Source organism: Gallus gallus, chromosome 15, assembly GCF_016699485.2.
Source record: "Gallus gallus isolate bGalGal1 chromosome 15, bGalGal1.mat.broiler.GRCg7b, whole genome shotgun sequence".
In the NCBI taxonomy this organism is placed as follows: Eukaryota; Metazoa; Chordata; class Aves; order Galliformes; family Phasianidae; genus Gallus; species Gallus gallus.
The window spans coordinates 5,466,173-5,494,128 of NC_052546.1; the positions used below are offsets into that span (position 1 = coordinate 5,466,173).

The 27,956-nt window shown below is 44.9% G+C and overlaps 3 protein-coding genes and 1 long non-coding RNA gene across 24 annotated transcripts in view; 2 read left to right on the forward strand and 2 right to left on the reverse strand.

Annotated features, from left to right (window-relative positions):
- The window catches only part of LOC124417227, a 10,604-nt gene extending 191 nt beyond the window's left edge, over positions 1-10,413 (forward strand). The window contains exons 2-3 of one of the 3 annotated variants that reach the window (XR_006931556.1): positions 169-1,930; positions 4,589-10,413. This is a non-coding gene — a long non-coding RNA (uncharacterized LOC124417227). Of the gene's footprint in view, positions 1-71; positions 1,931-2,266 lie in introns of those variants that run through there. The other 2 variants (XR_006931557.1, XR_006931558.1) reach the window with 2 other exon arrangements.
- ANAPC5 (anaphase promoting complex subunit 5) lies at positions 1,643-13,297 on the reverse strand. The gene is given in 17 exon segments (NM_001006187.1): positions 1,643-1,974; positions 2,367-2,529; positions 3,133-3,280; positions 3,794-3,901; positions 5,059-5,180; positions 5,943-6,017; positions 6,242-6,377; positions 6,860-7,041; positions 7,942-8,031; positions 8,533-8,614; positions 9,489-9,679; positions 10,072-10,173; positions 10,991-11,057; positions 11,847-12,042; positions 12,402-12,511; positions 12,918-12,997; positions 13,076-13,297. Coding segments are annotated over 17 exon segments (2,271 nt in total). The 5' UTR covers positions 13,280-13,297; the 3' UTR covers positions 1,643-1,759.
- Positions 13,298-15,048: 1,751 nt separating this feature from the next.
- On the forward strand, positions 15,049-24,046 carry RNF34 (ring finger protein 34). Of its 4 annotated transcripts, none has more exons than NM_001396332.1 (6): positions 15,049-15,195; positions 18,677-18,895; positions 19,745-20,134; positions 20,461-20,517; positions 20,759-20,960; positions 22,296-24,046. In NM_001396332.1, the coding sequence occupies exons 1-6, from the start codon at positions 15,172-15,174 to the stop codon at positions 22,481-22,483; spliced, it is 1,080 nt and encodes a 359-aa protein (NP_001383261.1). In that variant the 5' UTR covers positions 15,049-15,171; the 3' UTR covers positions 22,484-24,046. The 4 variants fall into 4 exon arrangements, with proteins under 4 accessions (NP_001383261.1, NP_001006188.2, NP_001383262.1 ...); NM_001006188.2 differs by lacking the exon at positions 15,049-15,195 and adding an exon at positions 15,606-15,699; NM_001396333.1 differs by lacking the exon at positions 15,049-15,195 and adding an exon at positions 15,895-15,967.
- Positions 24,047-24,587: 541 nt separating this feature from the next.
- KDM2B (lysine demethylase 2B) overlaps positions 24,588-27,956 on the reverse strand; it is a 104,869-nt gene continuing 101,500 nt past the window's right edge. For 12 of the 16 annotated variants that reach the window (XM_046901254.1, XM_025155631.3, XM_004945557.5 and 9 more), the window contains 5 exons: positions 27,763-27,926; positions 27,130-27,291; positions 26,772-26,873; positions 26,230-26,448; positions 24,588-25,858 (listed from right to left, as the gene is read on the reverse strand). In XM_046901254.1, coding sequence (XP_046757210.1) covers positions 25,677-25,858; positions 26,230-26,448; positions 26,772-26,873; positions 27,130-27,291; positions 27,763-27,926 — 829 coding nt within the window. In that variant the 3' untranslated portion in view covers positions 24,588-25,676. The remainder of the gene's footprint in view (positions 25,859-26,229; positions 26,449-26,771; positions 26,874-27,129; positions 27,292-27,762; positions 27,927-27,956) is intronic. The other 4 variants (XM_040648400.2, XM_015275594.4, XM_004945558.5 and 1 more) reach the window with 1 other exon arrangement.

Sequence of the window (27,956 nt, forward strand, 5' to 3'; positions counted from 1 at the left end):
GAGGGAGGGAGGGAGGCCCCGCTCCGCCCCGGGGAAGGGGAGGTTTCCCCTCCGGCAGCCGCATCCTTCCCGCCCCCTCCCCGCCGCCACCGCGAGCCTCGATCGAAGGATTGAAAACCCCGATTTTTGTTGTTATTACGTTATTAATTTCCGAGCTTTCCCACCTAGCGGGACGCAGCGCCGTTCCCACCCGCACGGCGTCACGGCCCGGCCCTCTGGAAGTCGTCGCCTGGCTCTATTCCCGCAAATATCTGGGAGTTTTCTACCAAACACGTTCTCACCGAGCGCCGTTCCCGTGCTGGGCTCACCCGGGCGGTCTTCGGGGCCGAACGCGCTCCTCGTGCAGCACTGGATGGACACCCACGGCCGCGTCCCGCTGCGGTGACAGCCCGGCGGTTCGGACATGCACTGCTGAGCTGCAGGTGCCGCAAACACTTGGAATCACAGTAAGGCTGAAGGAGAGCTCCAAGAGCACCCAGTGAACCCAACCCATCACCCCACGCCCGCTGACCGTCAGTGCCACATCCCCACGGGTCTTGAGCATTGCCAGGGATGGTGACCCCCCCCCTCCCCGAGCAGCTGTGCCAGCACTGACCGCTCTCTGGGAGAAGGAATCATCCCTAACATCCATCCTGAACCTCCCCCGGCACAACTTCGGGCCGTTACCTCTCGTCCCAACAACAGACCAACTTGATGGATCCATCTCTTAAGCGCTGACCGATGTGAGCTACCAAAACCAGCATTCCCACCTGGGAGCTCTGCTTACTTCTCACTTTCAATAAAGGGAAGCACCAATTAGCAGCCCCCTCACAGCAGCAATTAACGAGCCTTGCTGGGCCACCCATGCTTCAACCTCAGTGCTTCCGGCCATACGTGGCCAAGCTCCAGCAGTCAGGTTCAGCTCTGAACTTGCTTTCTCATGGCTAACAATACCACAGCCTCATCCAGCACTTCCTGGCAGGATATTTCAAGTGTTTACACTAATGATGCACAGCTTTGATGTAGCAGCACAGTGAAGGGACTCGGCACGCTGAGGACAGGGCTGCCAGTCCATTCTCACAAGGTTAGCCGTGGTGCTCATTTGTTCCTACACAAAGCCAGCTCACATCAGTCAGATGCAGCACCTACGAGCCAAACAAACCTGTTTCAGCTGAGCTAGGGCTCCTGTTCAGCACGCTTTATGTTTCTCAGCCACTCTTTGCACAAGGCCACGTCTAACACGGCAGCGCTGGGACTTTGCACCTTTAGACCTTTCCAACCGAATCCTGTTTTTCCCTTCTGCCAGCACCATCTGTTTCTGAAAAGTAAACAGTGCCCGTCGACAGGTTAAACGCAAGGGAACGTTTTCATTGAGGCTCTCCATTTTGTACCACTGAAACTGAGCACAAAAGCCTCGCCTACATTTTCCGCTATTTTTTGTACCTGAGCTCACAAAGCCAGCACTGCTTCCAAATACGTCACCACTAAGAGCAGGTATTATTTCATCCTGACTGTGCTGCTCCCCTCAGCGTGTTTGTTTTGCACTCAAGAGCCTTTTTTTTATGTTCTTCGTTCAATTCTTACTCTTAATTTCAAGCACAGACTAGGAGTGAAAGGGTGACAACCTATACTTTCCCCTACGCCATTGCAAACAACATACAGGTTTGTTCCACAGAAGACCATGATTTATTGGCAGTTACTCCGAAACACGGATGGTTGAATATAGTCAAAAGACATCTGTACAAAAGAGGAAAACAAACACGTCTCATCTCCGAGTGCTTCACTTGAAGGCATTTATTAAGGGGACACCGTGAGCGGGCAGTTCCTGGTGCAACTGGCGGAACAACATGGCACATTTGTTCCTTTCCTGGGTCTTGCCTAGGGTGTGGAACAGCCGGGCTTGGAAGTAAAGAACATCTCTGAGCTGCTCTTTGCAGTCCACCTTGGCAAGGTAAGTCTTAGCTTCGTTCAGATTCAGAATAGCAGATTCCAAAGCTGGGAGAAAAGGGGATAGCCATGTACAAAATGATATCACAGCAACTCCGAGCAATACAGCTCAATTCTAAGGAGCCCAATTACGAATTCCTCAGCTTTTCAAAACAATTTGTGTCTTAGCAACACCGCCTTTCAGCTAGTTTCTGTTATTCAACCTTTGCTGCAAAGTACGGGTGTTGAAGTATGCGGATAGACAACATTCTATTATAAACATTGCATCTATTGAACAACTACTTCCTAATTAATTCTCCTAATTGATTACTAGCTAACACACTCCATTATATTGTTTAAGCTTTGTTAACAGTGATTGTGCAGCAGGACTTCAACGTACACACTGGGGAGCACTTTTCAAGGGAGCTCAGTTCAGAGGGGAGAGTTACCCCCAACATTACCTTCAGCCTTCTTTTGTTGACTGTAGGAAGCTGTAGAAGCCACCTGACACTTGGCCACCAAGAACATGGCGCAGCCTTTGTCTAACACAGCTCCATGGGCCAAGCCAGGTTCTATTGCCATGTGCAAAATATTCAGGACTTGCTCAGGAACGCCAAGGATCAGCTGAAAGAGAAACACTTTGTTGTTCTAATACTGGAATCCGCTGGTTGAGAGCAGCTTCTTCTCAGAAGGACCGTAACCCATAAACCAAATCTGTTTCTAACACAGTAATGCTGCAGATAAGGATGTTATTTTTTACCCCACAATCATCTTGTAAATCACAACTCTTTAGGAGACAGGAGCTACTATCTGAAAAGATCAGGCATGGCTTCTCCACCCCAGTCAGTGCTGACAACTGGGTCCCTGCCAGCTCAGAAAAAACAAAGTAACCCAACTCCATGACAAGCATTATTTACAATTCAGGCACATGCCAAACTGAGCTACTAGAAAGCCAAACAAACAGCATAAAAATAACAACTGGAGAAATGAAGGCAGGGCCAATTCATGCTTGCTTAATTACATAAAATAGCTACCCATCTTACTGATGAACACGGAACTCAACTTTCAGCTTCCTCCTCAGATTTTACATTTAGAATATACTTTATCAGAATCGATAGTTTAATTCCAACAAGGTTATGTTCTTAAATCTCCCAGGAGTAAAAACAGTATCCAGATCCCCAGCAAAAAAATGCCCTATGACCCCGAGAATACACAAATCAAACATACCTGGGAGAAAGCCAAGTTCAGCACGGTCTCAGAAGCCAAGTATTGCAGACTATATTCTCGAGAGAAGGCAAGAGCCTGCAGCAGGACAGGCAAAGCAATGGTATGACACGAAGATCTCCAGTAGAGCTCTGCTACTGACAGCAGCACACTAACCAAAAAGAGAGGGAAAGAACCATAAACTGTTTTCTTTTGATGAAAAGAAACTCGTTTCCCAAACAATTACCCTACCCACAACAATACTGATTTTATTATGAATTACATTTCTGCATATACAATAAACTTAAATTGTACTCTTAAGAGGAGATGTCATCTCCTGACAAAAAGGGAAATAACAGTAACTACTCTGTAGGTCAGCACAAAGGCACAATTACATACATGTTTCTACTTTCTATTTATTTTGCATGCATTATTTTCTTTTTCCATAAATCTTCACAAAGCTCTAAATTTACCACCTTTTAGTTTATATGAGGTTACGAGGCTTCAATTCTGTAATGATTTGAGGATTCCTCTACGCCATGTTTAACATATGAAATTATTTTGTAATCCCCAAATCATTCTAAGTAATCTGAGCACTAGTGAAGTCTGCACACAGACAAATGGAAACGGCAGATTCTAATCACTGCAAAGTAGCTTTAATACTCTGAAAATGAAGTATTCTTACCTAATCACTATCTCGGTGTTCTTGATTTCCTGGCAGTGGATCAACAATTTCTGCAAAAGCTTGTGTGCTTCTAACATCTGATTTTGGGCTTTCAGTACAATGGCTTTTCTGCCGTGGGAGAAAGAAAACATCACTGATATCTCTGCAATTGAGATATAATTCTGCTCTTCAAAATACAGTAAAGCAGGTCTCTACTTTGTGACCTCTGTTTCTTGTGACTGCAGAATGGCATTCTGACACAACACACGCATGCTGTACACACAAGCAGAGCGAGAACCAGGAACCTCTGCTTGCTGGACATCTCATAGGCAGAAATGATCGAACTCATGAAACAGCTTTAGATGGAAAACAAGGATTGCCAAAAACAAGGGCCAAACAGGGAGCAGAAGTGGGAGGGCATGCAAACTGGAAAGCACAAGTGATTATTTGTGGAAGAAAAACAGATCTGAGGTAGGGTAGCTAAAATTGGCATAAGCCAACAAGGACAAAGAGTGAGAGGGAACGAGTGAGAGCAGGGAAATAAGAGACAAACACGGAGCTGTGGGAGATGTGTAAAAGCAGCCCAAACCCGTATACTGTGTGGTATATTTAAAGATCAGGGAACAACAGACAGTCCAATTCCAGAAGGACAAGCATCAGGTCCCACAGCTTGAATGCCGATCTGCCGGCTCACTGCCATTGGCTGTGTTTTAGGTGTTTTGCCTCAGTTAAAAACAATTGCTTCCAACAGCAAATTTTCTTTATATTGGCAATCAGCAAGCTTTAACCCTATCTATTTCTAACTTTTTCATTTAGGAACAAGAACAAATTAAGGTGAAAGAAAAAAAAACGTATCGTCCCACTTTGGAGATGTGTAAACTAGGACACAGATGAAGACATAACTCAATCTCATACTGTAGCAGGATTGAGACTTGGCCTTACATCTATCTTATATAAAACTCTGCATTGTGCTAAGGTTTGAGCACAGTTACCATGGCAGATTTTGAAGGAGTATTTTGTGTTCTCAGGCTAAATCGACAGCTCCAGAACAACAGGAATTTCACTGGTGCTACTTTTGATTTTAAAATGCCCAGATGAGCAACTAAAAATGATGACTGGGGACATACACTAAAGGAATAAGCACTGCAGATCGGACAACATGACAATAATTAACTCAAGAAAGGGGAGAAGATTAGCACAAATGACTGCCAGCAATCATTTTGCTTTATTTTTCATTATCTTCGTGGGATACACCTGCAAGCACATGCAGATTCATGCTTACTTACCTGTACATTCCTTCAATGCTATTAAGTGCTGTAATTCCCGCTACAAGAGAATCTGCTATATGGTATCTGCCATCATTCATGGCTCTTTCAAACTGTATTTTTTGATCAAACAGCATCCAAAGCTAAACAAAGAACATCCAGGAACAAGTTTTAGAAGTTGTACCTGCTCATTTTCTAACCACAAGTTAGAACTTCATTTTTATTTTGCCCTGGGGATGTTTATGTCTAGACACAACTAACTCCACTGTCCAATTACTGCCTTTACTAAATTACAATCCTCAACAGAAGTGCTTAGGTCTGGAATAACGTTTCAATACTACAGTTCACCTATTTGATTGCACCTTAAGTAAAAAAGCATTAAAATCATGACTAATGCTTTAAAATAATAGACGTATTCCACAACAAAGAAAGGAGGACCAGACTAATTTCATACAGTCTTGAACAGTTTAATGTAAATAGTATGTTTTAGACTGATATGGTAACGTGTTTTCCAGTGTTGCACAACAGATGACCTCTAGGTTATTTCTGAAGTGTAATACATCAAAATAATTACCACTAATCAAGCAGAACTTTGAAGCTCCCAATCAGTGCAGACTATTTAATTTCTACATGTGCTCACGAAGCAGACATGTTTCCCTCTGTCAATTACAGCTCTGTGTAAGCAGCTCATTCCTAGGAGGCTATTAAAACAACCAACACATCTTTTTCATGTTTCTGTAGAGAGTTCACGCCACGTGGCTTCTGGTGGGGTCATGAGCCAAATGAGATCAGTGAACATGTGGCCCCAGGCATATGGAGAAAAGACATGAATTCAGACACGATGGAATTTAGATCCTATTGTATAACAGTTACGTAATAGACAAGTTAAATTATATATATTCTACCTGTGCATGCTGACTATTGGGAGGGAATCTCTCCTTTAGATGTTTCAGTATTTCAGAAGCAGCTGCAAAGTAGCCCTGTAATACAGAAACAGCACTGATAAATATAGAGGAGAGCAAGCATCCTTCCCCTTGATTTTAACACAACCTTTACAGCAAGAACTTTGCCAGGCACAAGCCTTATATTTTCTTCACCCCCAGTGCAGACATTAAAGGCAGAACAAAAAACAATTCAAGTCTCACACTTTGTCAATACCACCCACACCCAAATGACTTTTTGTGCAACTGGCCATAAAACTCACCTGCTCTGCATGAAGCTCAGCCAGGTGACACAGTACTACAGCAAAGGCCTCTGTGTTGTTCTGCTGAACGCCCACATTCACAGCCTCCAGGCTGTTCATGCTCAGCAGTGTTTGGGCTTGTTGAAGCGCCATGGTGCTTGAGCAAGAGAGACATCTTTTAGCTTTCAAGCAACAAACACCATTTTTTAAAGTTCATGTTATGACTGTGGTCTACAGAATGATTTTCTGGGTACTCCAGGGATCTGGGGGAGAACAAGAACCTTTAAAACAGCTGCTGCCTGGGAACTCCAGACTATGCAAGCACATGGAGTACTGCATACTGAAAGCTACACGTGGTCTAAGTACAGCAATGCCGAAAACAGGGACACAGGAATGACTTAGGCACTATTTGCCACTACTAAATGGAGACTCAATCTCTTCTCCAGAATGGCTTCTAAATGAACGCAAGAGAATGGAAGTAATTGCATCCAGCCTGTACCAAATCACAGTCTGATTGCTTTATTTTAGTGCGCTGTAGACACACAGTTACTTGTTACACCTATATATAAATAACTCAAAATGCATTATGTGCTAACAAGTACAGTGCTCTAACCCACGAGTTTAAAAGAGACAAAGTACCTGCGGCCATATAATCTCCAAATTGCAGTCTTCTGTGCTATACTGATATCAATAAGCTCTGACAAACTGTGTTTCCAGTGCAACAGATCAGAATCTTTCAAGGCATCCATTAGTTTGTTGGCAGCCTTTCCTGCAAAAGCTCTTTGCTGAACCAAGGACTGTATTCCCAAGGAAGCAAGGTACTGGGAAGAGGGAAAAAAAAATCCAAAACCATTGAAAGACAATAGAGAACACTAGAGCAAGAGTCATAAATTAAGGAAAAAAAAACCCAAAGAGATGTGATATTATTCAGCACAGACAAAGGAACACTGCTTCAGGCATTTCTTTAAATACATACACCCACACATAGATGAATGCCATTTTGATAGATACAAAAGGTAACTTCCACACCCCCACACAGTAGCCTTAGAGAGGATGACTGGACTTGTACCTGGATTTCTCCAGCAATTAAACAGCTGTGAAAACAGAGCTTCCCCCTCCTTCCCCACCAATTGGCCACACCTGCTCTCATCTCCCAACAACAGGAGCTTCGTTCCTTTTAGAACAGTTCTCACAACAAAGACATTGCAGCCAACTGATACAGGGCACAATACCATCTAAGGGGGAAGCTGCCATAAGAGATTTCACAGCTGGAATGAAGCCATATAAGTAAATGTGTTCAAAGCCCTGCCAGAGGCATCAGCGCTCAGTTTCAGAGAAGGCTGAGGCTTAGGAACCTCCCTCGAGCACTAGCAGATTGCATGATGTGCCTAAGTCCTAAATGGAGCACAGTAACAAACCAGCAGCCACAAAGTTCTCCTGCCTGAAAAAGGACAGGTGAGAAGGCAGAACAGCAAGCCTTGCAATAATGCACTCACAATAAGCAACTGAACCCCGATTTGTTAATATGAAGATTCAAACTAAATAGAGGCAGACAGATTTGTGGAGCATACGACAGGTTGGTTTAAACCCAATTACCTATTTTGTAATAACAATTTTGACCAGCCAGAAAGAAAAAAATACCCCCAAACCCTCCCACACACCCCTCCCACACACGTGTATTTGTCCTAGAACACAGCTCAAGAGAAATGAAACGGACTTACCGGCAAACCAAAGTGTAAGGATTTGTTTACTGAGTGCTCCAGCAGAACACAACTGTCAAATATCTTCTGCTCTGAGATGTGTAACCAGCTCTAAGAAAGAGGTTTCAGAGTAATGCACAGAAACACCATTATAAAGTCAGCTGTGGGAAGCAGCATCTCCAGAGTCTGATAATACTAATGTTAATTATGGAAGAAAATACAGAGTAAACAAATTCTTTCCTTCCTCTTTTTTGTTTGCTGAAAAGGCCACCGACTCTGAAAATCCAGCAGACAGTAAGGAGAAAGTTTATGAAATACTTGGTCTCTTTAAAACACACAAGACTAAACTTTGACCTCAGTACTGAGTAACTCTCTGACCACAGCTCCTGAAAGTAACCCTGAATCACAACAAACCCATCCCACGATCTCCAAATTCTCCAGCATTTGTTGCTCTGGGTGATCCAGCACCCACTGTGGGACTGTCATATTCAGATTACTGATCCATCTGATGAGATGTTACTGAAAGAGTAGTTCTGCAACAGTTCACTGAGCAAAGGCTCAGATAACACAGACAAAGGTGACCTAACCTCCATTTCAGCACGGCTATCTTACCAGGCAGTGCTGCAAACAAACATGATCGTTAGACTCCTGTGCAATCCGGATGGCTTCCTGAAGTGCAAGTTCAGCTTGTTGACTACCAGCAAACAAAAAAAAAGAGTATATTAGCGTTCCCACAGTGCTTAAAATACAGTATTACAACAGCATAGAATACTGATCTAAATTATGCATATTGCACTCTGAAGAAAACTGATTTAAAAGACTGAAGGAGAAAGCTCCGGTTTCCATCTAGCATCAAGCAACACAGGCTATTCTTGAGGCTAATGAGCAAGATGGCATCTGCAGGCCACTACAAAAATGCAATTGTAATCCCCACGCAGGCTTTCAATGTGCCAAAGTGCCAGGTTAGTGCTTGAACAGGGGCAACATTGAGTATTGGCCTATGTAGAAAGAGCTGTTAACTTCTCATCTCCTGCCATCTCCAGGCCTTCCACTGGGTTCATCCAGACAGCAGTCAAAAAATGCAAACCATATATGGAGATGGGTAGGCCAGCTTTATCAATAAAGTTATACCCACCCCTAGGTGGCTTTTTCATTATTCTTTTTCCTGCTCATCAGCTGTATATTGATTTGTATATAACACAAAAACTACAATAGTTTCTTGAGAACATAGCTGGAAACAAGCACTTGTGTCCACTGACCTTTCTGAGATCATGGAAATATAGCAATGGAGAACTTAAATTCCTAGGAAACGGCTGCAATGGGACACTGACAAATACCAGCTCTTACAGTGCTGTAAGTGGCCCAGTTATTATGGAAACCAAATAAATGCCAAAACAAAAACAAACCTAAACAAACCAAGATTACTAGAAAATTCCAGCCCAACTATGGCAAATATCTATTAGAGAACTCCCTTCTCCACTCAAACAGATTTTCACGCTGAACAAAAAGCCTACCTGTCAGTGATTACAGCACAAATCTGAGCAGTGCAGCACAACATACTGACTTACTAATGGCCAAAGCGACAGTGCAGTGCAGCCAGGTTCAGAGCGGCGTATCTCAGGCTCCGACCATAACCCTCATCCCCATTGCTTTTGCTTTCTGCTCCGGTGAGAATCAGACGGTCAAAATAATGAAGGAGGCTGTGTGTTGAGCTGAAGACATCGTGCACTCTGAGACTATTTAAGTAGCTTAAATAATGCTGGAATTTGAAGAGAAATCAGCTTTCGCTAAATAAAATGAACACAAGTCATCAAAATCAGCAGCTATTTCACCTAACCATTTTTAGACTATGGAAACACGAGGCCTGACATTTGCTTCAGTAAAAATGAACTGACACAGTCCCACCAAAACGAAGAGGATTGTATCTATGCATAAAGCTAGGCACGTTGTTAGGCACTCAGCTTCATTAAGGTTTCTGTACCTTCAGGAGTTTCGGTCCAAATTACTGAATATTTACATGCAACTTGTTCATGTTTCCATCATCTTCTAGCACATTTCAATATAGAAAAAAAGACACTCTCAAACAATTCCATCCTGGAAATATGAAGAAATCCCTTTACAACCATTCTGGATGAAGAAAAAGATACTTACTGCTTCAGCAAAGTCTGGATTAAATTTTAACAAGTTGTTCAATTCCTTTTGTAAAGATACAGGAGAAAGAGCCTTTGTTTCATCATTCTTTAGCAGAGAAGCCTAGAATCAACATTGAAACCAACGCTAAGTAACTCCAACTTGAGCAGTACGAATATACTTTGGTACATGACTGTCATTCTGTTATCTGCCTGAAGAGAGCATTAAAGAAGGTTTCAAAACAGCTCTATTATGACACTGAAACATAAGTGGCAGTTTTATTCTTTGCTATATTTTAGCATTCACTTTCCAGAGATCAGAGAGCTGGAGTAAAATAAAAGCATATTTGAGGGACTGTTTGAAGGAAAGAGTTCTGTTTTTCTTGTTCAAGAATTAGTTCAACAGACTGCTTGCTGGAATTACATGGATGTTTCCTGATCTGTTTGTTTATTTGGTGAGAACAAAACTAAACAAAAGTAAATCCTTGCCAGATTCAACAATCCTTAATAGTAAAGATCCTAATGGGACTGAGAAGTCACTTTAAACTTGTAAAATGCATGTGAAACATTACACATGATATACACTTGATTTTGTTAGCAAACTATTCTAAGCGTGCAGAGCATTTACTGACAATTATGTATTTCTTCTCCTTTTAATATATATCTGCTGAAATAATCAACACAACTACACATTCAGCAGAAAGCAAATTTGAAGCAAGAGTCAGAATGGATGTGACCTTCTCAGATCAAATATCATCACACAGTGCCCATGCTCAGACAGAAAACATGTTTAAGCTCAAGTGCTCATACCGAGCAACTACATGCAGTATAATCAACAGGTCTTTACAGATCTAAGAACACATCGTGCTTGACACTGGATAAAACTGAAGGTGAAAATCATGTCACAGATCATTTACTCAAATTATTCAGAATTAACATACCTGCTGAGAAAGAAAATACTCTGCTTGTTTCTGGGAAAGAGGCCCACTGCAAGATATCTCTTCTTCCCTATTAAAAAGCACTTCTGTTAGAAAGAGGGGCAATGAAGTAAAATGCAAGGAAACACATTTTATTGGACACTCTTGCCTTATGAATTTTTATGAGACACTGTAAGCTCAGAGGCATAAAAGGAAATTGAAAAGAGAATTTAATTCAGAGTAAAATCTGCCACATGCCTATGGACACGTTTATTTGTTTGGGGAGGGGCAAAAAGAGAAACCAAAAACGTTAAGCTTAGCTTTTCCTCAAAGAGGAGCCTTTCTGCACTGGAAGCTGAAGTGATCTCTCCAACAGCTTTAGCACATCACACACTAGCATAACCAGGGAAGAAATCGTTCGGCAGTCGGCTGTGCAGGAAGGAACGGTGGGCAGCACTTGGCCTTTAGTTTGCAGCTCCCCAGGTGAGCACGAGAATGGAGTACCGCCATCTTCTGCACGAGCAGAACTGCTGCCACTTACAAATGCCACCACACGGTGGCACCAAGGAGACAGAGAGGCCACCCAGCTCTGCCAGCGTGCGTCAGACTCTGGGAAAAACAACCCAAACAGACACAACCTCTTCACGGTCCTCCAGTTTCACCAGCACAAAGACAGAACCTTTGAATAGAGCCTCTGAATCTAAAGGTGACATAACTGTCCCATTCTCCCCCTCCTCTGCAAGCAGGAAGGATTTAACAGGGTAAAATCTTGGGTAGAAGCTGGACAAAGCCAAAGTTTACTCTGATATGTACAGTTGTAATCTGAAATACAACTAATTTGCTGATACAAGTAGAAAAGATTTCAGTATTAATAGATTACCTTAGAGGTACATCAAGTTCTTCTTTCTCCATTTTCCCATCCAGTTCCTCTGTATTGGTCAGCTCCATGTCGTTCTCATCAATTCCACATTTTTTCTCATCATTTAGAAAGTACTGCTGAAGTGCAGTGTAAAGTTTGTAGACCTGACTAAAAGAAAGCTTATTGTATGCCAGGATCATATGGCGCAGAAATAGACCTGAAAAGGAAAACATATGCTGTGACATTGGTCTGTAAGGGTTTTACTGCAGAGAGGAAAGTAGAAATCACTATAATAGCCAGAAGCTTAAATGTTGTTAAGTGTCTCATCTCAGTCTACCAACTGATCAATCTCAGTTCTGCCAATTATAAATCTCAAATTCATTTTGTGGCAAAACTCACAGATTGTCAGATCACAGAACAATATCAGCAAGAGGTACACACTACAGAATATTATTGGTTAATATGAAACATTTGAGTAAAAAGAAAGATCACATTATAATCTTTACTCCTCCATAAGAAGAAAAGCAAAGCTGTATCTTGAGTGAATGCCACCAACAGCAGGTAACAGCTGTTTACCTATGACACTTGTTTTATGAACTTCTGGCTCTGTTCCACTGAACGAATCTGAAAGGTCATCAAAAAATTGTTCCATATCTTTCAGTTCTCCTTCTGCTATGAGTTTTAACCTAAATAGGAAAAGCAAACAAACAAATAAGCAACACTTTTAGGGTTTAAATGTTATGCATCAAACAATATTCCTCTATTTCAGGTACAGATGAGTGAACGCAGATAGAAGCAAGTGGCAGCTGGTTCAGAGAATCAAAGAGTGGCTTAAGTTGGGGGAGGAACCTTAAAGCCCCCCAGCCCCATCCTCTGCTGTGGGCTGGCTGCCTCCCCAGCTCATGCTGCCCAGGGTCTGAAAACACTGAAAACAAACAGAAGAGGTGCTTATCCACAGATAAGGGGCCAGACACCAGCGCGCACGTGTGTCCTGCCTGCGTCAGCTGCCACTGAACACTGACAGCACTTTGACGGGGGCAGCCCGGAGCTGAGGACCCCCCAGAGACCTCCACAAAGGGCCCCGCCGCCCACCTGATGTGCACGGAGCCGGCCAGGTTGGGGCAGCACTCCTCGATGGCTTTGCGCAGTCGCGACAGCGGCATGTCAGGCCCCTGGGGACGATAAGGAGAACGACATGTCGCGAAAGAGCACAAGTCAGGCTCCCCCCGCCCCTCAGTCCCACTCCCCACCTGCAGCAATGGCAGCAGCAGCCGGTTGAGCCGCCGCCGCTCCAGCTGGTCGAGCTGCGAGCCAGCGCGGCCCAGCTCGCTGAGGAGCACCAGCAGCGCCATCTTGTAAGGGGTGACCCAGTCCTTGATGCCGAACACGTTGGCGTGCACCACGCCATTGGTCATCATCGGGTTGAAGTACAGGCTCTCGTGCACGCTCGCCATTGCGGCGCCCGGACGCCTCCCGCCAGGGAAACCGGCTACGCCCGCCGGCCAATCACCACCACGGCTTCCATCACGTGAGAGGCTCCGTGACCAGTGAGAGGAGGATCTGTGCTCTGCTCTCTCTGGGCCGGCTGGCGGACTGAGCCGAGGGGAAACGTTCCGGGAGGCGGCGGGGCCCGGACCCCACAGCAGCTGTGATCCTTCGTATGTCTCATGGTGGTGTCCCGGCTCTAAGGAGAGCACTCCAGTTACTACAGCAATTCTCTCTCCCATTTCTTTTCTTATTTCTTTTTTTCTTTCTTTTCTTACTTCTTTTTTTTTCTCTTTTATTTTGCTTCCTTTTTATCTTCTTATTCTTTTTTTCCTCAATTTTCTTATCTTTTATTTCTTTTATTTTCCTTTTTCTCTTTTTCTTCCTTCTTTTTATTTTTTTACTTTCTTTTCTTTTTCTTCCAGTTCTTTCTCTTTTTTTTGTTTTTCTTTTTTTCCTTTCTCTTTTTCTTATCTCTTTCATTTCTTTTATTTTATTTTCCTTCTTTCTCCTTCTCTCTTTCTCTTTTTCTTTTACTTTCTTCTCTTTCTCTGTTTTTTTTTTTCTCATTTTCTTTTTTCTTTCCATGTATTTATTTATTTTCTTATTGGAGTGGGGAGAGGAGCAGCTCATTACTCCCTGCTTTTACATGCCTGCACATCACCAGGGATTACAGCTCAGGCACTCCTGATTCACACCTGGATGTGGTTTGAGGAGAAGGAGGCAAATCGAGCTTGGAGTAATTTTCCAGAATACGTTTATCTTGAAGAAGCTTAATGCTGTAATTAGTTGTTGTGAGCATAATTAGTGATAAATTCATTGATCTCAGTGAGCTAATACTCATTGAACTGTATCTGAATATAAAAAGCAGGAAATAGCTACAGCTGTTATGCTACAAAGGTTAATTTAGTGGTATTTCCTGAAAATAAAGTAAGACAGCTTGGGCGGAAGCACTGAAATGACAAAGTGGGCTGCAGGGAGGGGCAGAGATGAGAGCTGCAGTCAGCGTTTGCAGAAGTTGGAGAGAAAAGGAAATGACACATCCAGCCCAAATCCTGGCACTCTGTAACTCTCCAAACTCAACATGCAAGTGATGCTGACAATCTGTCTGCTTTGAACCTGCTCAGATGGTAAATCCAAATTTCTGTGTGCCTCTGGGAGAGAATGCCGTAAGGACTTTTTGTATTGGTAGTAATACCCACCCACAATTCCCAAATAAAGCCCGGAGATTAACATTTACTTCAAGAGTAATGTAAGGTTTTGGGTGTGGTAGGGATGGGTTGGACTCGATGAGCTTAGAGGTCTTTTCCAATCTTTGTGATCCTGTGATTTCGCAACTGGTTACACTGAAAACAAACGGTGATTCCTGCTAAGAATCACTTTTCTATTCACCACATAAAACCCTGGGGGATCACAGAGCTCCAGTGAGTCATCATTCCTTGTCATTCCACGGCAGAAGTAAATGGGACATCTTGCATTAATAGATTCAAATCTTTTAATGCCTCCCTGGCACAACCCGGAGAGCTCAGCGAGGGCAAGGCTTATAAATAGAGCTCAGCAATGCCACTTCACAGCCACTGAGGTTCAAGTTCCCTGTTAAAGAACAACAGTCATGGTTAAAACTCAGATATAGTGATAAAGTGATCTCAAACCATGCGTCACAATGTGACTCACTGAGATCTGCCCCAGTGAAGGCAGAGTGCTGAGGGCAGCTTGCAGCGCCGCCCTGGGCTCTGTCACAGCTGTGTCTGGGAGGTTTTCTATCAGCAGCCCTCACCAGAGCTCCTGGAAAATCTCATTTTCTTCTCACTTTGGCCCATCTCTGAGCCCTGCTCCAAGCACAGCCCTCCCCACCGAAGTCATGAAGAACCTTACAACCTTCTGTGTGAGTAAACAGGGCCTGGGCTCAAAATGTGTTCTCAGCTGCTTCTGTTGGGCCCTCTTTGTTGGCTCTGAGTGCCCTCACGAAAAGCTTGCCTCGGAATTTGCTTTTCTATTGTAATATTGTTACAGTACAGGTTAAAAGCTTTTGGTTCTTGAAACCTTTTTTTTTTTTTTTAATGTATCTATAGGGTAAAGAAAGTAACAACGGGATCCGGAAGCTTTTTGGAGCTGGATTTTCAAATAATAAACCTCTCCTGTCACTCAGAGCCCATCGCTGACGGCCGCGGCCTCACCTCGCCTCAGGGCCACCTCCGCGTCCGCCCTCAGCGGCGCTTCCTCTCCTCCCATTGGCTCCTCTCGCTGCCGTCGCAAGGAGGGCAGCCAATGGGACGCGGCGCCGCGGGAAGGCCCGCCCTCCGTGAGGCGGCCCGCGGAGCGCGGCGCAGGGCGGGGGTCGGCGCCGGGGAGGGCGCCGTGCTGAGGCGGCGGCGGAGCGGCCATGAAGGTGACGGGCTTCCTCCAGCTGGGACGGCTGTGGGAGGGACGAGGGCGGCCGAACCGGCGTGCGGTGCGGCTGGAACCCCGTTGGGGGTGGGGCGGGCCGGGCCGGGCCGCGGTTCTCCGCTCCCCTCACGCAGCGGCCGCCGCCGAGGGGCTCCCGGGGCTGTGCCCGCCTCGCCGAGGGGCTCTTCGCTGAGTCAGCGGCCGGGCAGGGCCCGAGGCGAAGCCCGATCCCTCACAGCGCCCGCGGGGCCCCCTCGTCTCACCTCCAGGTGGTCGTCGTGCCTTCGGGGCTGTCGCTGGGTTCCGTTTTTGGGAAAGCTCTGTGCGGCCTCGGGGCGTTAAACCTGGGAGCTGTGCGGGTGCAGAGGCGTGAGCTCTGTGGGAGGATCCCCTCCTGCGCTGTGTCGGCCGTGCGGCCGCGTCCCTACGGGCACGGCTGGGCTCAGAGGCAGAAGGGCCGAAATGCGATCTCACAGCCCTGCGGGGTGCGCGGAGGGTGGAGGTGGAAGAGCCGCTGGTGGCTCGTGAGGAAAGGGAAGCGTGGCGGGGATGGCTGGAAAGGCTTTGGCTGCTTGGCCAGGCTGTGATTAGCTCTCTGGGGAGGAAGCTGCTTGTTTTAGTGTCTCATTTGTGTCTCGTGTTGGTGCTTTCTGGCTTGGTCTCATAGGAAGGCTCCAGGGATGACTTAGGTTAAGGAGAAAATTAAGGACGCTGTGTTGCGCTGCCTTTCATCTGCATGGGTCCCCTCTTAGGGCAACTGTAACATGCGTTTTCTATCCAATACTTAGAAAATTCATGTACTGAAAGTGGATAACAAACTTCCTAGATACATATGTACCCTGAGCTTATAGCCTTGTCTGAGCTGTTACGGGCTCTTGAATAAAATCACTTCTCCAAGTGTCAAACTGTCAGGTACGGCCAGGGGTAGCAGCTGCAATCCCTCCTTCTGGTTCTGCTGTCCTGCTGCTGGACGCCCTGCAGCAGAGCAGGTTGGATTCTGACACACACTTCTGGCTCAGTGTTTTATCCTTCTGTGCTGATTTGCCTGCAGCAGTTTTTGTTGTTGTTAACCATAAAGCTGGTGTGACAATTCTGTAAGTCTACGTGAAGAATCAGTCATTATTTTTTTGCAACTGACAACTTTCCATTAAGGTGAGGGAGAAAAATTCTTTCCAAAAGGCCAACCTCGCATCCAAGAGAGCTCCTAGTTTTAAGTCACCAGTTTTAAGAATGCATTTCTCAAAAGTTGTAACTGTTGCCTAAAGAAGGTGGGAGAAGTACACATCATTTGTTTTGTGCAGGAGAAAGGAGTATTGACATTTCCATTCTCTGTTGCTGGAAAGCAGAGAGCGAGTCTTGGTTGGATGGCTCGGTGTGGAGGTCAGAGGGCGGTGAGCTGTGGGTACCAACCAGGGTCAGTCACGCCCTGAGCTCTGCAGCGTTTTCTCTGTGCTGTGTGAAGGTTCCTGGTTACACCTGGGGTGAACGTGGCTCTCAAAACACCTCTACAGTCAGGCTAGTGAGTTTCATCTGTTGCATACCTGTTTGATGTTGTTCCTGCCCACAGCGTTGCGCAGCTTAGAAGCAGAAGGACTGACTGCACTGCTAGCATTGCAACACTCGTAGTGTCAGCATACAGCAGTAAGAGTGAAGCACCAGGTTTGTGTAGGTCACAGAGGTGCTTTTGGTGTTCCACACTTAACAACATGTCCATGCAAGTGCCTTGTAGAGCATGTTTAGCCCTATGGATCTGTGCCTCAGAGCTTCTCTCTGTACCACAGTAAGGACTCCTTTCTGAGCTTTTCTGCTTCGTGTGTGTTAATATGGAAAGCAGTCACTACGGGGACTGAAGTGCCCTCACCGGGCTGACACGTGCCCTGGTTGGTTGAGGTTTGCATTGAGAGCTGCCAGGCTCAAACCCAATGTTCCGTGTCTTTTCACTTGAGGGGGTAGAGGGTGTTGTCCAGGCTGCTGTCCTGAAATGAAGAAAACAAAACAAAAGAACTTAGAATAGTTAAGAAAAAGAATGTGAACAAAAATTATGTTTAAAAGATAGTTGTACCACTGATAGTTGTATCAGCTTCCTTCTGAAAAGAACCCAGTGTGCTTTTGGTGGTTCTTGTTGTTGTTTAATAGGTTTCCATGAGCCACATGACTGTAATTACGTGTGTGACCCAAACAGTGTGGGTTCCAAATTCCAGCTTGAAGTGGAAATCTGATAGAGAATCTGATGCTGAAGGCTTTCAAGGATAAAGAAGTAGCAGTGAACTGTGTGTATTTATCTAGAATATCTCTGCAGTGTTTGAGATAAACCAATAGGGCTCAAAACAGACATACAGTCAATATGGAATAAGGTTATTCAGAGGTACTTTAGTTTTGTTAGACCCTATGTAAGAGAAGAGTAAAGCAGGTCCAGGGAGGGCCTGAAACGTGTTTCCCTCTCAAAGAAACAGAGCACGATGAGTTTGGAATTAATTTGGGTTTGTTCGTTTGAAGATCCAGAAATGTTTTTTAGTTTCACCGTGAGTCATAAAAGAACTGCATTACTTCTGGAGAGGGTCCTACAGGGGGACAGCCCTGTGCCAGTTAGGATAAGCTGTTGTACCACTCGCTCTCATCCCTTCAGCTCTTGTCCTTCACCTAGAACTGACCGTTTGTAGTCTCTCTTCCTTCGCTTTGCATTACCACCTCAAATTCCTTACGCTTTCTGTGCAGAACTTTGCTAGAAAAGGAGCTCCTTGTGCCTGCTTCAGCCTCTCAGAAGCAAGTCTTACCTACTTTGGGTTGTAGCTGGGAAGGAGGGCTCGCTGGGCTGCACAGATGTTTGTGTGCTGCATTCCTTGTGCTCTGGGATTTCACACAGTGCGCTTCTGGGATAATGACAGATGGAACGGCGAGGCCCTTTGGCAGCAGGACACGTACTGTGTGGGTCTTAAGATATTAAGTTTCATTCCTTTTTCTATTCTCTGTGCTTCCAGGCAGGAGCTACTTCCATGTGGGCTTCCTGCTGCGGGTTGCTGAATGAAGTCATGGGGACTGGAGCTGTCCGTGGCCAACAGTCCGGCTTTGCAGGAGGCGCTGGCCCGTTCCGCTTTGCACCAAACGCGGCTTTTTCATCGTGTCCGTCTCCAGCTGCAGCAGCTGCTAACGTGGTTTGCAAAGCCTGTGGACTTCCCTTTTCAGTGTTTAGGAAAAAAGTGAGTAATTTCCTTTTAAATCATATTTTTACTAATATGAACTAATCTGTAGGTATATTGGGATAGGAATATATATACATATATTTATATATATGTATTGTTCCTCCAGTCAGAGTCAGATGGTCAGGGAGGGAGAAAGTGCCTCATCCAGAGGTCACAGGAGATGAACGTCAGACAGGATTAGAAGTTAAGAGATCTGACGGTCATTGTCTGGTGACACATTGGATCTGAACTGACCTGGAAACATGCTGATCCTATTTGTAAGATGCATGTTTTAGGTGCAGAATCTTGGCTATTAAAACAAATCTGTGTTTGAAGATGATATCAACCATAGCGGTGGGGCACTGAAATGAACAAACTACATAACAGAAAAGTTTAACCACTACCAATTTAGTATCACAACTTCTTTCTGTGAAATACTGTTTGTTAAACAGGTTTAGTTCTGTTAAGTGCTGTTGTGCTCCAATGGCCTCATTTCATTTGGGGACAAGCTGGTGGCTTAATTAAGTTTCCAGATAAATAGAGCTGAGATTGTTGATGTTACTTCTGCATATGATGACTGTCCATCGTCATTACCTTGTCCATTTTGGTCCACTTATTGACCTAATTCTCTGAAGCCTCTTTCCTCAGTTTTGTTCAGTTTCCCCTTTCCTTGTGGTCTTGTTCCACTTTGGCACAGCTGCAGAACTATTTGATGGGGCAGTTTTCTAGACGTAAATCCTAAAACTGATATATGTCAAAATCAGCAATGAAAGGCTAGCAGTAAATTATGTGGTCTGGAGATGGGACAAGTGGGGTTGTAGGTTTGCTTTCTATGACACAACTGAATGGTTTTCTCATTCTTCTTAGCATGTGTGTTGTGACTGCAAGAAGGATTTTTGCTCGGTTTGTTCTGTCTCACAAGAGAATCTCAGAAGATGTTCTACTTGTCACTTGCTGCAAGAAACAGCATTTCAGCGGCCACAGCTCATGAGATTGAAAGTCAAGGACCTGCGTCAGTACCTTATTCTCAGAAACATACCGACAGATACTTGCAGGGAGAAAGAAGACCTGGTGGATCTCGTGCTGTGCCACCACGGCTTAGGCTCTGAGGAGGATATGGACGCTGGTAGCTTGCGCTCATCACGGTCACAGACTTCTGGGTTTTTTACTCATCCATTTTCTATGTCTGTGTCAGTGTCGTCTCAAGGAGACCTTGCAAACAGAGGGGGAAGCACAGGAAATGGGACACCTTTACGGGTACAATAATTAACATCTGTTTTATGATAGAGTGGCTTTTTTTTTTTTTCTAGATATGCATCACACTAAACTAAAACAAGGACCAACTGGTGCAGTCTGGGGGGCTGGAAAATGCCTTTTCTGTTTCTGATCTGGAAACAGAAGATGATTAGATAAGGCTGCTAGCTTAGGTGATAGGGCTAACTTGAGTCAATAATGATTAGCAGCAACTGAAACTTTAAAATGTCATCTGTGATCAGTTTGGGAGGAAGGAAAATAGTTTAGAAGAGGTTGGGGGTGGGTGTTGTTTTTTGTATTTGTTTTGATTAGTTTCATTTTGTACGCAGGGCCAAACTGAAACATCTTCTATAAATAACGATGACGAAGAAAGTGCTGAGGAACAGGTGAGTTAAGAGCTATGCAAAGGAACTTTTGCAACTGACACCACAAAGTATTTAGATCTGTCAGCATTTAGATTCATGCTCGATTCTTTCGGAATCAGCCGTGTTTCATAACACATCTGTAAATACTTGCTCTGAAAAGAATAAAGCTTTAGCCAAAGTGCTGCAGCTTAATGTAGTCTGTGATAGCATGGAAAAATCTGGTGCTTTGAACTTACCAGAAACATACGGTTGTGTGTTTCAGACTCCCGGATTGTCCAGGAAACGAGCAAGAGCCTCTCTGTCTGATATTTCAAGTCTGGACGACATCGAAGGCTTGAGTGTTCGGCAGCTGAAGGAGATCCTTGCATGTAATTTTGTCAACTACTCAGGATGCTGTGAGAAATGGGAACTTGTGGAAAAAGTGAGCAGGCTGTACAGAGAGAGTGAGGAAAACCACAAAACGCGTAGGTTTATATTCAATTCTTACCTTTCATTTCTGGTTTCCAGTAGCTGGTCCTGCAGCAGGACAACTTGGTGTCTAACTTGTTCTGCTGTTGTGGAACAATTCACAAGCGTGGTTTCCCAGTTGGAGCTACATCTATAGCATAGCTGGATGTGGTACTGGTGTGTAAATAAAGCTTTCCAGGAATTGTGCTGTTTTTTCAAAGATTTACTTTCCAAAGCTCAGAGAGCTCAGCTTTCACATGGAAGGTAAAATGGCACAGCTGAGAACTGCTTCCTCAGAGAATGTGAAACTTGGCACCTCCACATCCTGTATTAGATTTCACAAGGTATTAGCAAGAGAGCTTCTCTTGTAGCTGTCAACAGACCAAAGTAATTCAGGTCTTTTACTGTGGGACAGAATTAAAAGCTACAGTGGCAAAAGTCCAAGTTCAAGTGGTTTGGTCTCTCTCCATGCTTTCATGATAAGGTGTTTTTGTGGCTGCAGCTCAATGACTAGTATTCATCCAACCTCTGTGCTCAACAATTAGAGTCTTTCACTTGCATGAGTGTAGTATACGCACAGCCTGATTTCTGTTAACAAAATATATTGGGAGAAACAGCTTCTTGATGATGCTGCTGGCCTGAGAAATTCCTGCCTGGCCCTTTATTATTGCATCTACCAGGCAAGGTGTGAGCAACAGGCAACTGCAGTGACTGGAAAGCTGCCTTAGCCTGGGGCTGCTTCACAGCCAGGTGTTGCCACCACATAACACTGAAATAACTGGCTCAGTGGGGTGAGGCATTCTGCAGGTGCTGACCACTGTCTGGTACTGCTGGTGAGTGTCAAAGCATGGCTCAAGGGAGACCCTCAGTTGGTGATTACATTAAAGCTGAAAACCTGTCTGAAATCAAGCGTTAGACTTAGGGTTTTCTCAGTATGGTCTGACAGAATGTACAATTACTGATAGATGAAACCTGCACTGAAACCTGGCAGGCTTTGTTCAGTTCCACCATCCTCGGGACTTGCTTATGCTTTGATAACTTGGCCTGCTTTATTCTGCATCTGTCTGTATCACCATGAAGAAAGTGTTCTGCTACACAAAGTAAGTTCGGAGGTGGAAAACAAGCTCTGCATTTCAGTTACTGTCATCAAGCACTTAATTGAGAGTGGATGCTCTCTTAGACGTTAAGGAATATTAATTAATTCTTAGCTGGGGGTTAGAAAACAGTTGTGAGCATGGAGCAACACGGCTTTATGCTTAAGTACCTGTCTGTATCTTTTAGCTGGTGCCAGGGCCAGGGCTGAAGTGCTTTCAGGGCCTGAACGTGTGACTTCCCTCTCCATTGCTTTTCAGAGGGTGAGAAGGTACAGCTGAATGACAACGACGACAACTTGTGCCGGATCTGCATGGATGCAGTGATCGACTGCGTCCTGCTGGAATGCGGCCACATGGTGACTTGCACAAAGTGCGGCAAGAGAATGAGCGAGTGCCCCATCTGCCGGCAGTACGTTGTACGGGCTGTGCATGTGTTTAAATCTTAAATGAAGACCAAAAGCAAATTTTAGTCACCCTTTGACTACCAGGATTTCTGTGGGCAGGAGTGCTGAACGCTGGGGCGCAGATCAGATTTTTAATTCTCAAACACAACATTTTGAACATCAGGACGTAAAAGTTTATGAACGCTTTTTTACAGCATACTTAATCTGACGGTTGGGCGGGATGATGTGATGCCTGTGCGAACAGTGATAGAGCTGCCTGACTTTCCTTAAACCCACAAACTGTTCGAGTCAAACTGTTTACAGCAGTTATTGCTCTCTTCTGAAGAATATCAGCCCTAGTTATTGCATTCAGTACTCAGCAAGTGGTCACAGAAACCACCTTTGCTCAACCATATTCGTGCTACATTGTCTAGTCCTTTAGAACTTATCGGTTGAATATTCTGCTCTTATGTAATTAAACAAATATAGAATGTAACTGACACTGTTCCTGTAACAGTGTTAACAGTATAAAGACTCAAGAAAGCACTGCCATTAACTGTACCTGCACAGAAGACCTTAAGCAATCTGTTTGATGGTGATTGCTGCGCTCAGAATGTCAAACATTGCCCATCTTGGCCATTCTTTGTCACTCTGTAGAGCTCGCTCATGTGATATCCAAATACTGCTTACTAAGTATTTTTTTTTAGTTTAGGAGTATTTTTTTAAGAAAGGAGGTACAGGAAACCATATTCTTGTGGTTCTTAATCCACTCATGCCTATTGTAACTATTAATCTAATGTGATGATTGTATTTCATGTGCCGACAACCTGATATTACTGTGAATACTAATCAGGGTCATGAAACTACTTGCTGCTAACACGTGGAATGTATAGTACTGCTAACCTTAACGGGGAGTGGTTTTGTTAAGGATAGGGGAAAGGAAACCTTATCTTTAAAACCTCACATTCACCAACATTGACCAAGGCTGAGTCACCATTACCCCTGCCTCCCATCAGCTGCTGCATACCTGTGCTGCTGTCGGCCCAGCTTCCAGCAGGGTGTCGTCTTGGAGCAAAGACCTTCTCAGTGCCTGGGGCTGCCATGCAGCCTTCTGAGGGAACAGAGCTGCAAAATCACTTCAAATGTAGGGACGGGATCCCTGTGTCCAAGCACGGTCCTGCTGGTGCTTGACTAAGAGTTAAGTTTGTGGTTAAAAGACAAAAAAAAAAAAAGAGGAAAAAAAGTTCAGCTAAACCTGCAGTTTCTCCTTTGAATTTCCCCCATGCTAACGAAGTAATGGAGGTAAGAAGATGTTTCACCAGGGCTTTAATACCTGGTAATTCTTACCTCTGCTACCCCACCTCTCATTCCGGCTCTCTTATGTGGCTGGCTTAAAAAATGAGAAAGCAGCTCCTCCTCAAAACAAAATATGCAGCTTTAAGACACTGCTGGCTATTTTTCAGAAGGGAGCAAACCTCTCAATGGCTTTATTTTTTAGAAGTAACTTTTTAATGATACTTAATTCCCGGAGTCTCCGTTGAGTGGGTAAGCTAATGAGAAACATACCGTATGTTACTTCCATGCTGATCGTTAGCCACACAGGCTTAATAAAGATTTGTGATGGGCTTCACAGCCTCCGTCTCTTTCCTTGACCAGCGGGGAAGGTGTCAGGCAGGCAGCCCAAGCTTTACCTGTCTCTTACAAGCACGTGCCCAGGCAGGCAGCAGCTGCAGGAAGGCACTGTATTTCATTTCCCCTCAGTAATAACATGCTGGGAGGCAGTGGAGAAAGCCTGCACTGAGCACTGTGAGCTACCGCCTGGAGCACAACAGAAATCACAGCTTCTGTGTTACTGCTGGCTTCCATCAAGGCTGGAAACAGTTCCACAAAGCACAGAGTCAAGGCACCGCTTACTGTGTCTCACACCAACACCCTTCTGCCAGGGAGATTCCCACAAGCAGGCCTCTGCTCAAAGTCCTGCGTGGGACAAGAGCACATCGCTTCCCTCGCTGTGCACAACACACAACAGCACGCAGCAGAGGAGGCCTGTGCCACAGCACGAAGTGTCGCTGCTTGCAGGGCTTGTGCAGCTCCACAGCTGCAGTCACTCCACACAGCTGAAGTCCAAGCACAGCCCCGAGCTGAACAGAAGCCCTCGTAGCCAGAGTCTGTTTTTGTACAATTGTTTATACAAATTCAACAAAGGTAAAACTGCATCAGGAAGGTCTACGAAAACAACACCTTACAACAATGGCACTTATGAATGCAGAATTTTACAATCAGGAAATAACCATGTTATAAACCTTAAATGAGAACTCAACTCACACTTCAAAGAAAGAGAGACTACGTTTGACCATTTATTCTACTGCTGGACTCACTGTATAAATTAATTTTATATTGAGTACAAGAGCTCATGCTACAGAGTGAAACCCTCCTATGTGCAAAAGCTGAAATTGGAATTTTTAAAATTTTGAGAAAAAGGTGATTTCTATACAGATAAAACTTGGCAAAGTGTTTTACTTCAACTATAATTTACACCTTATTTCCACAACATGCTTATGTCACTTCTGAAGTATACAAAGCAGGATATAAACTTCCATTAAAACATGCTTTAAGTTGAAAGTATTAACCTACTTTTCCTGACCTGGGCACGTTTGTAGATAGATACTGTCTACGAAGTATAGGTTAAGTTCTCTCCTACCATAAGTAAAGATAAAAATTGGCAATCAAAACCGAAACACTGGTAATGCATTCAAACATTGCATAAATAATTTTTAAACAATTTTTGTACAAAAATAGTTCTGCATAATGTAAGATGTAACAAAACAAAATGTGTTAAGAAGGCAGAAATGCAGTGCGTGGTCCACTTTAATGACACCAACTTTTTTTTTTTGTTTGTTTGTTTGTTTTAAGAAATGAAAAGCAGAAATCAAATTTACACTACCAAGCACATGCTGTGGTACTTTAAATAACAGTATTCCTTGGAGATCAGTCTTCTTCCGGGTGTGAACAATTATCATCAATAACAGTCGCCTTATGAATTTGCATAAGAGCCAGTGCAGGACATCCCAGGTAGACTGAATTAGTGGCACAAGTTGAGATTCTTAACGTGGGTAGTTTCATGTTGTTCTCGACAAGAGTTGTAAAATCCAATCACGGTATTTTCCAATATTCCAAGATCCCAATTGAAAATAAAATCCCTACATGTTCTTAGTCCCTTCCCCGCCTCGCCCCAGTATTTACACGTGTCCTTTAACTAACTCAGTTTTTGCAGAAGTTTTTCTTCCACTTGCCCAAACTGAACACTTACTGACATCTCTGCTATGAACTGCTCACAGCCTTCTTTTGTCACTTGCTTGCAGTACCTCAAGTCGATCTGGCAGATGTTTCCACAACGTTTGAAGTAGGACAGGCACTGGTCAGTCACCTTATTGCAGTCTGCCAGAAAAGAGAAAAGGGGAGAGAAGTGTAACCACGTTTTGATCTCTGATTTGACCTGATCGGCCCTTTCTGCTCCTCCTGTGCTATGCTGACACCAGTTGCCCCAACCAGCCTGCCTGCAGCTCTCGGCTCCCCGTGACAGTTGTGTAACTGATGGGATGAGGTGCACCAGGTGCACAGGGCTCGTAAATCCTACGGAGGATGAGCGAGGTGACAATTCTCAGCTCCCAGCAGGGAGGGGTGGCAGCTCAGCCGGGGCAGGGCCTGGAAGAGCAGCAGCTGCAGGATCACCAACACCAGCAGCAAACAGAGCGCTGATGGAGAGGGACACACCCACCCCGCTTCCCTCCTGAGTTCATGCTGCGTACCTGATAAATTAATTTCCGTTAATGAATCCCGCGTGGTAGTTCCAACCGCGGTCAGCAGGTTAATAGACTGATCTGTCACGTGGTTACAGTAACTAAGATTGAGTTTGGAGAGCAGAGGCATGTGCCTTATGATCAGCCGCAAAGACGCATCGGTAATATCCAGGCCGGCCAAGCGCAGTTCAACGATGTTCCGTAGTTTACTCCGGTTGTCGATCTGACCTGGAAAGCAGAAGCAGCAGGTCACTCTGAGTCTCGTGCCGTGCTGCAGGCATCTGCAAATCTATATGAAATGCACTGTGACACACAACACTGCCGCCCTGAGTTAACTTCAGATGCTTTTGCCTGTCTGTTGCTTTGGAGGGGACATCAGCAGGAACACTTGTCTATTGTTGGTACAGGCACGTGGACAAAAACCACCTCCTGATTTCAAAACGAAAGGGATGAAAGTAACTGCAGGGGCCCAGCGGAATTACAGGTCGGGAATAAGCAGTAGGCTGTGCAGTGCATGCCAGAAAGCAGATCTGATTTGCTCAAAATTTCACCTGAGCTGATATCCGGGCGAATGTGGCATGACCCACAGAACTGCTCCTTCCCTGAACTGGAAGAAAGTGTTTCCATACTCTCTAAAGTACACCCGTTGCAGCCTGAAGAGAAGAAAGTCAGACAGAAAACCAGCACAGTGGCTCAGATGACTGTTCAGCAGCCAGAGAACATCACTCATCACCCAGTGGCTTCCAGCGAGGTGCTGCACGTCACTACTTAACCACCTCACGCGCCAGCAAAGCCCAGAACCCCACCGGTGCTAGCTGCAGGGATTGCTGCCCATTTCCTCCACGGGGGACCAGCAGCAGAGCATGCCACAGCGCAGATGGGACAGCCCGCGCTCCTCCCGCCGGTTACCTGGCCGGTTATCTGTGGGCGGTGACAGGAGGTCTCTCATCTGAGCGTCTTTCAGTCCTTCTGCCCACTGCACGTCCAGAGTTCGGAGTAAAGGACAGCTGGAACTACAAAGTGCTGACACTGCTATCCATGAGCACCCTGATAACAGCAGGTCTCGAAGACCTGCAGATACAGAAGAGATTGGAGCACACGGCCCATGCGGAGAGGCACTCAGTGATCTGCTACCATGAGAGGCTGAGCTGAGCACAGCACTGCTCCAACACACCCCACGGCTCCGGGGCACGCAGGGACCCTGGGAGCCCCCACCCACCCCCCACCCGTCCCTCTGCCCCACACCCAGAACCTCTGTTACAGGGGGTGGGGGTACAGTTCCCCAGCATCTCTCAGCTGAACTGGTCAGCACAGGCACAGCACTTGCTGGCCAACACCTGCCTCAAATTAGTTTACTAGAATGCCAAGTAGTCACAACAAAACTCATTTTTTGCTCATTCTAACATGCTGATGCTCTGCTCCTATATACGTACTCCTCCCTTCTGATAGCTGGACCCCTTCACACACTCCTCAGAGATAACAGTTTACACCTAAACTGGTTTGCTAAGATCTGGTGAAGCAGTTAAAAAAGCCATCACTTACCTGGCAGTCTGTTGATAAGCCAGCTCAGCTGCTTTTTAGATATATTTGTCCAGCTAAGATCAAGGGTTACAGGCTGTCTCCTAATAATGCCACTAAGCATAAGTGGAGTGATGGATTTACAATGGTTTAAATCTATTTTGGTCCATAATCTTTTGTCACAGCACCTACCCAAAAAGAAAAAAAGCCAACAGCAC

Excerpts from the sequence above, each read along its gene's own strand:
- RNF34 (NM_001396332.1), top strand. The coding sequence starts at position 15,172 with ATGAAGAACCTTACAACCTTCTGT. Across the intron at positions 18,896-19,744 it reads TTTCAGTGTTTAGGAAAAAA|CATGTGTGTTGTGACTGCAA; the intron begins GTGAGTAATTTC and ends CATTCTTCTTAG. Across the intron at positions 20,961-22,295 it reads TGAGGAAAACCACAAAACGC|AGGGTGAGAAGGTACAGCTG; the intron begins GTAGGTTTATAT and ends ATTGCTTTTCAG.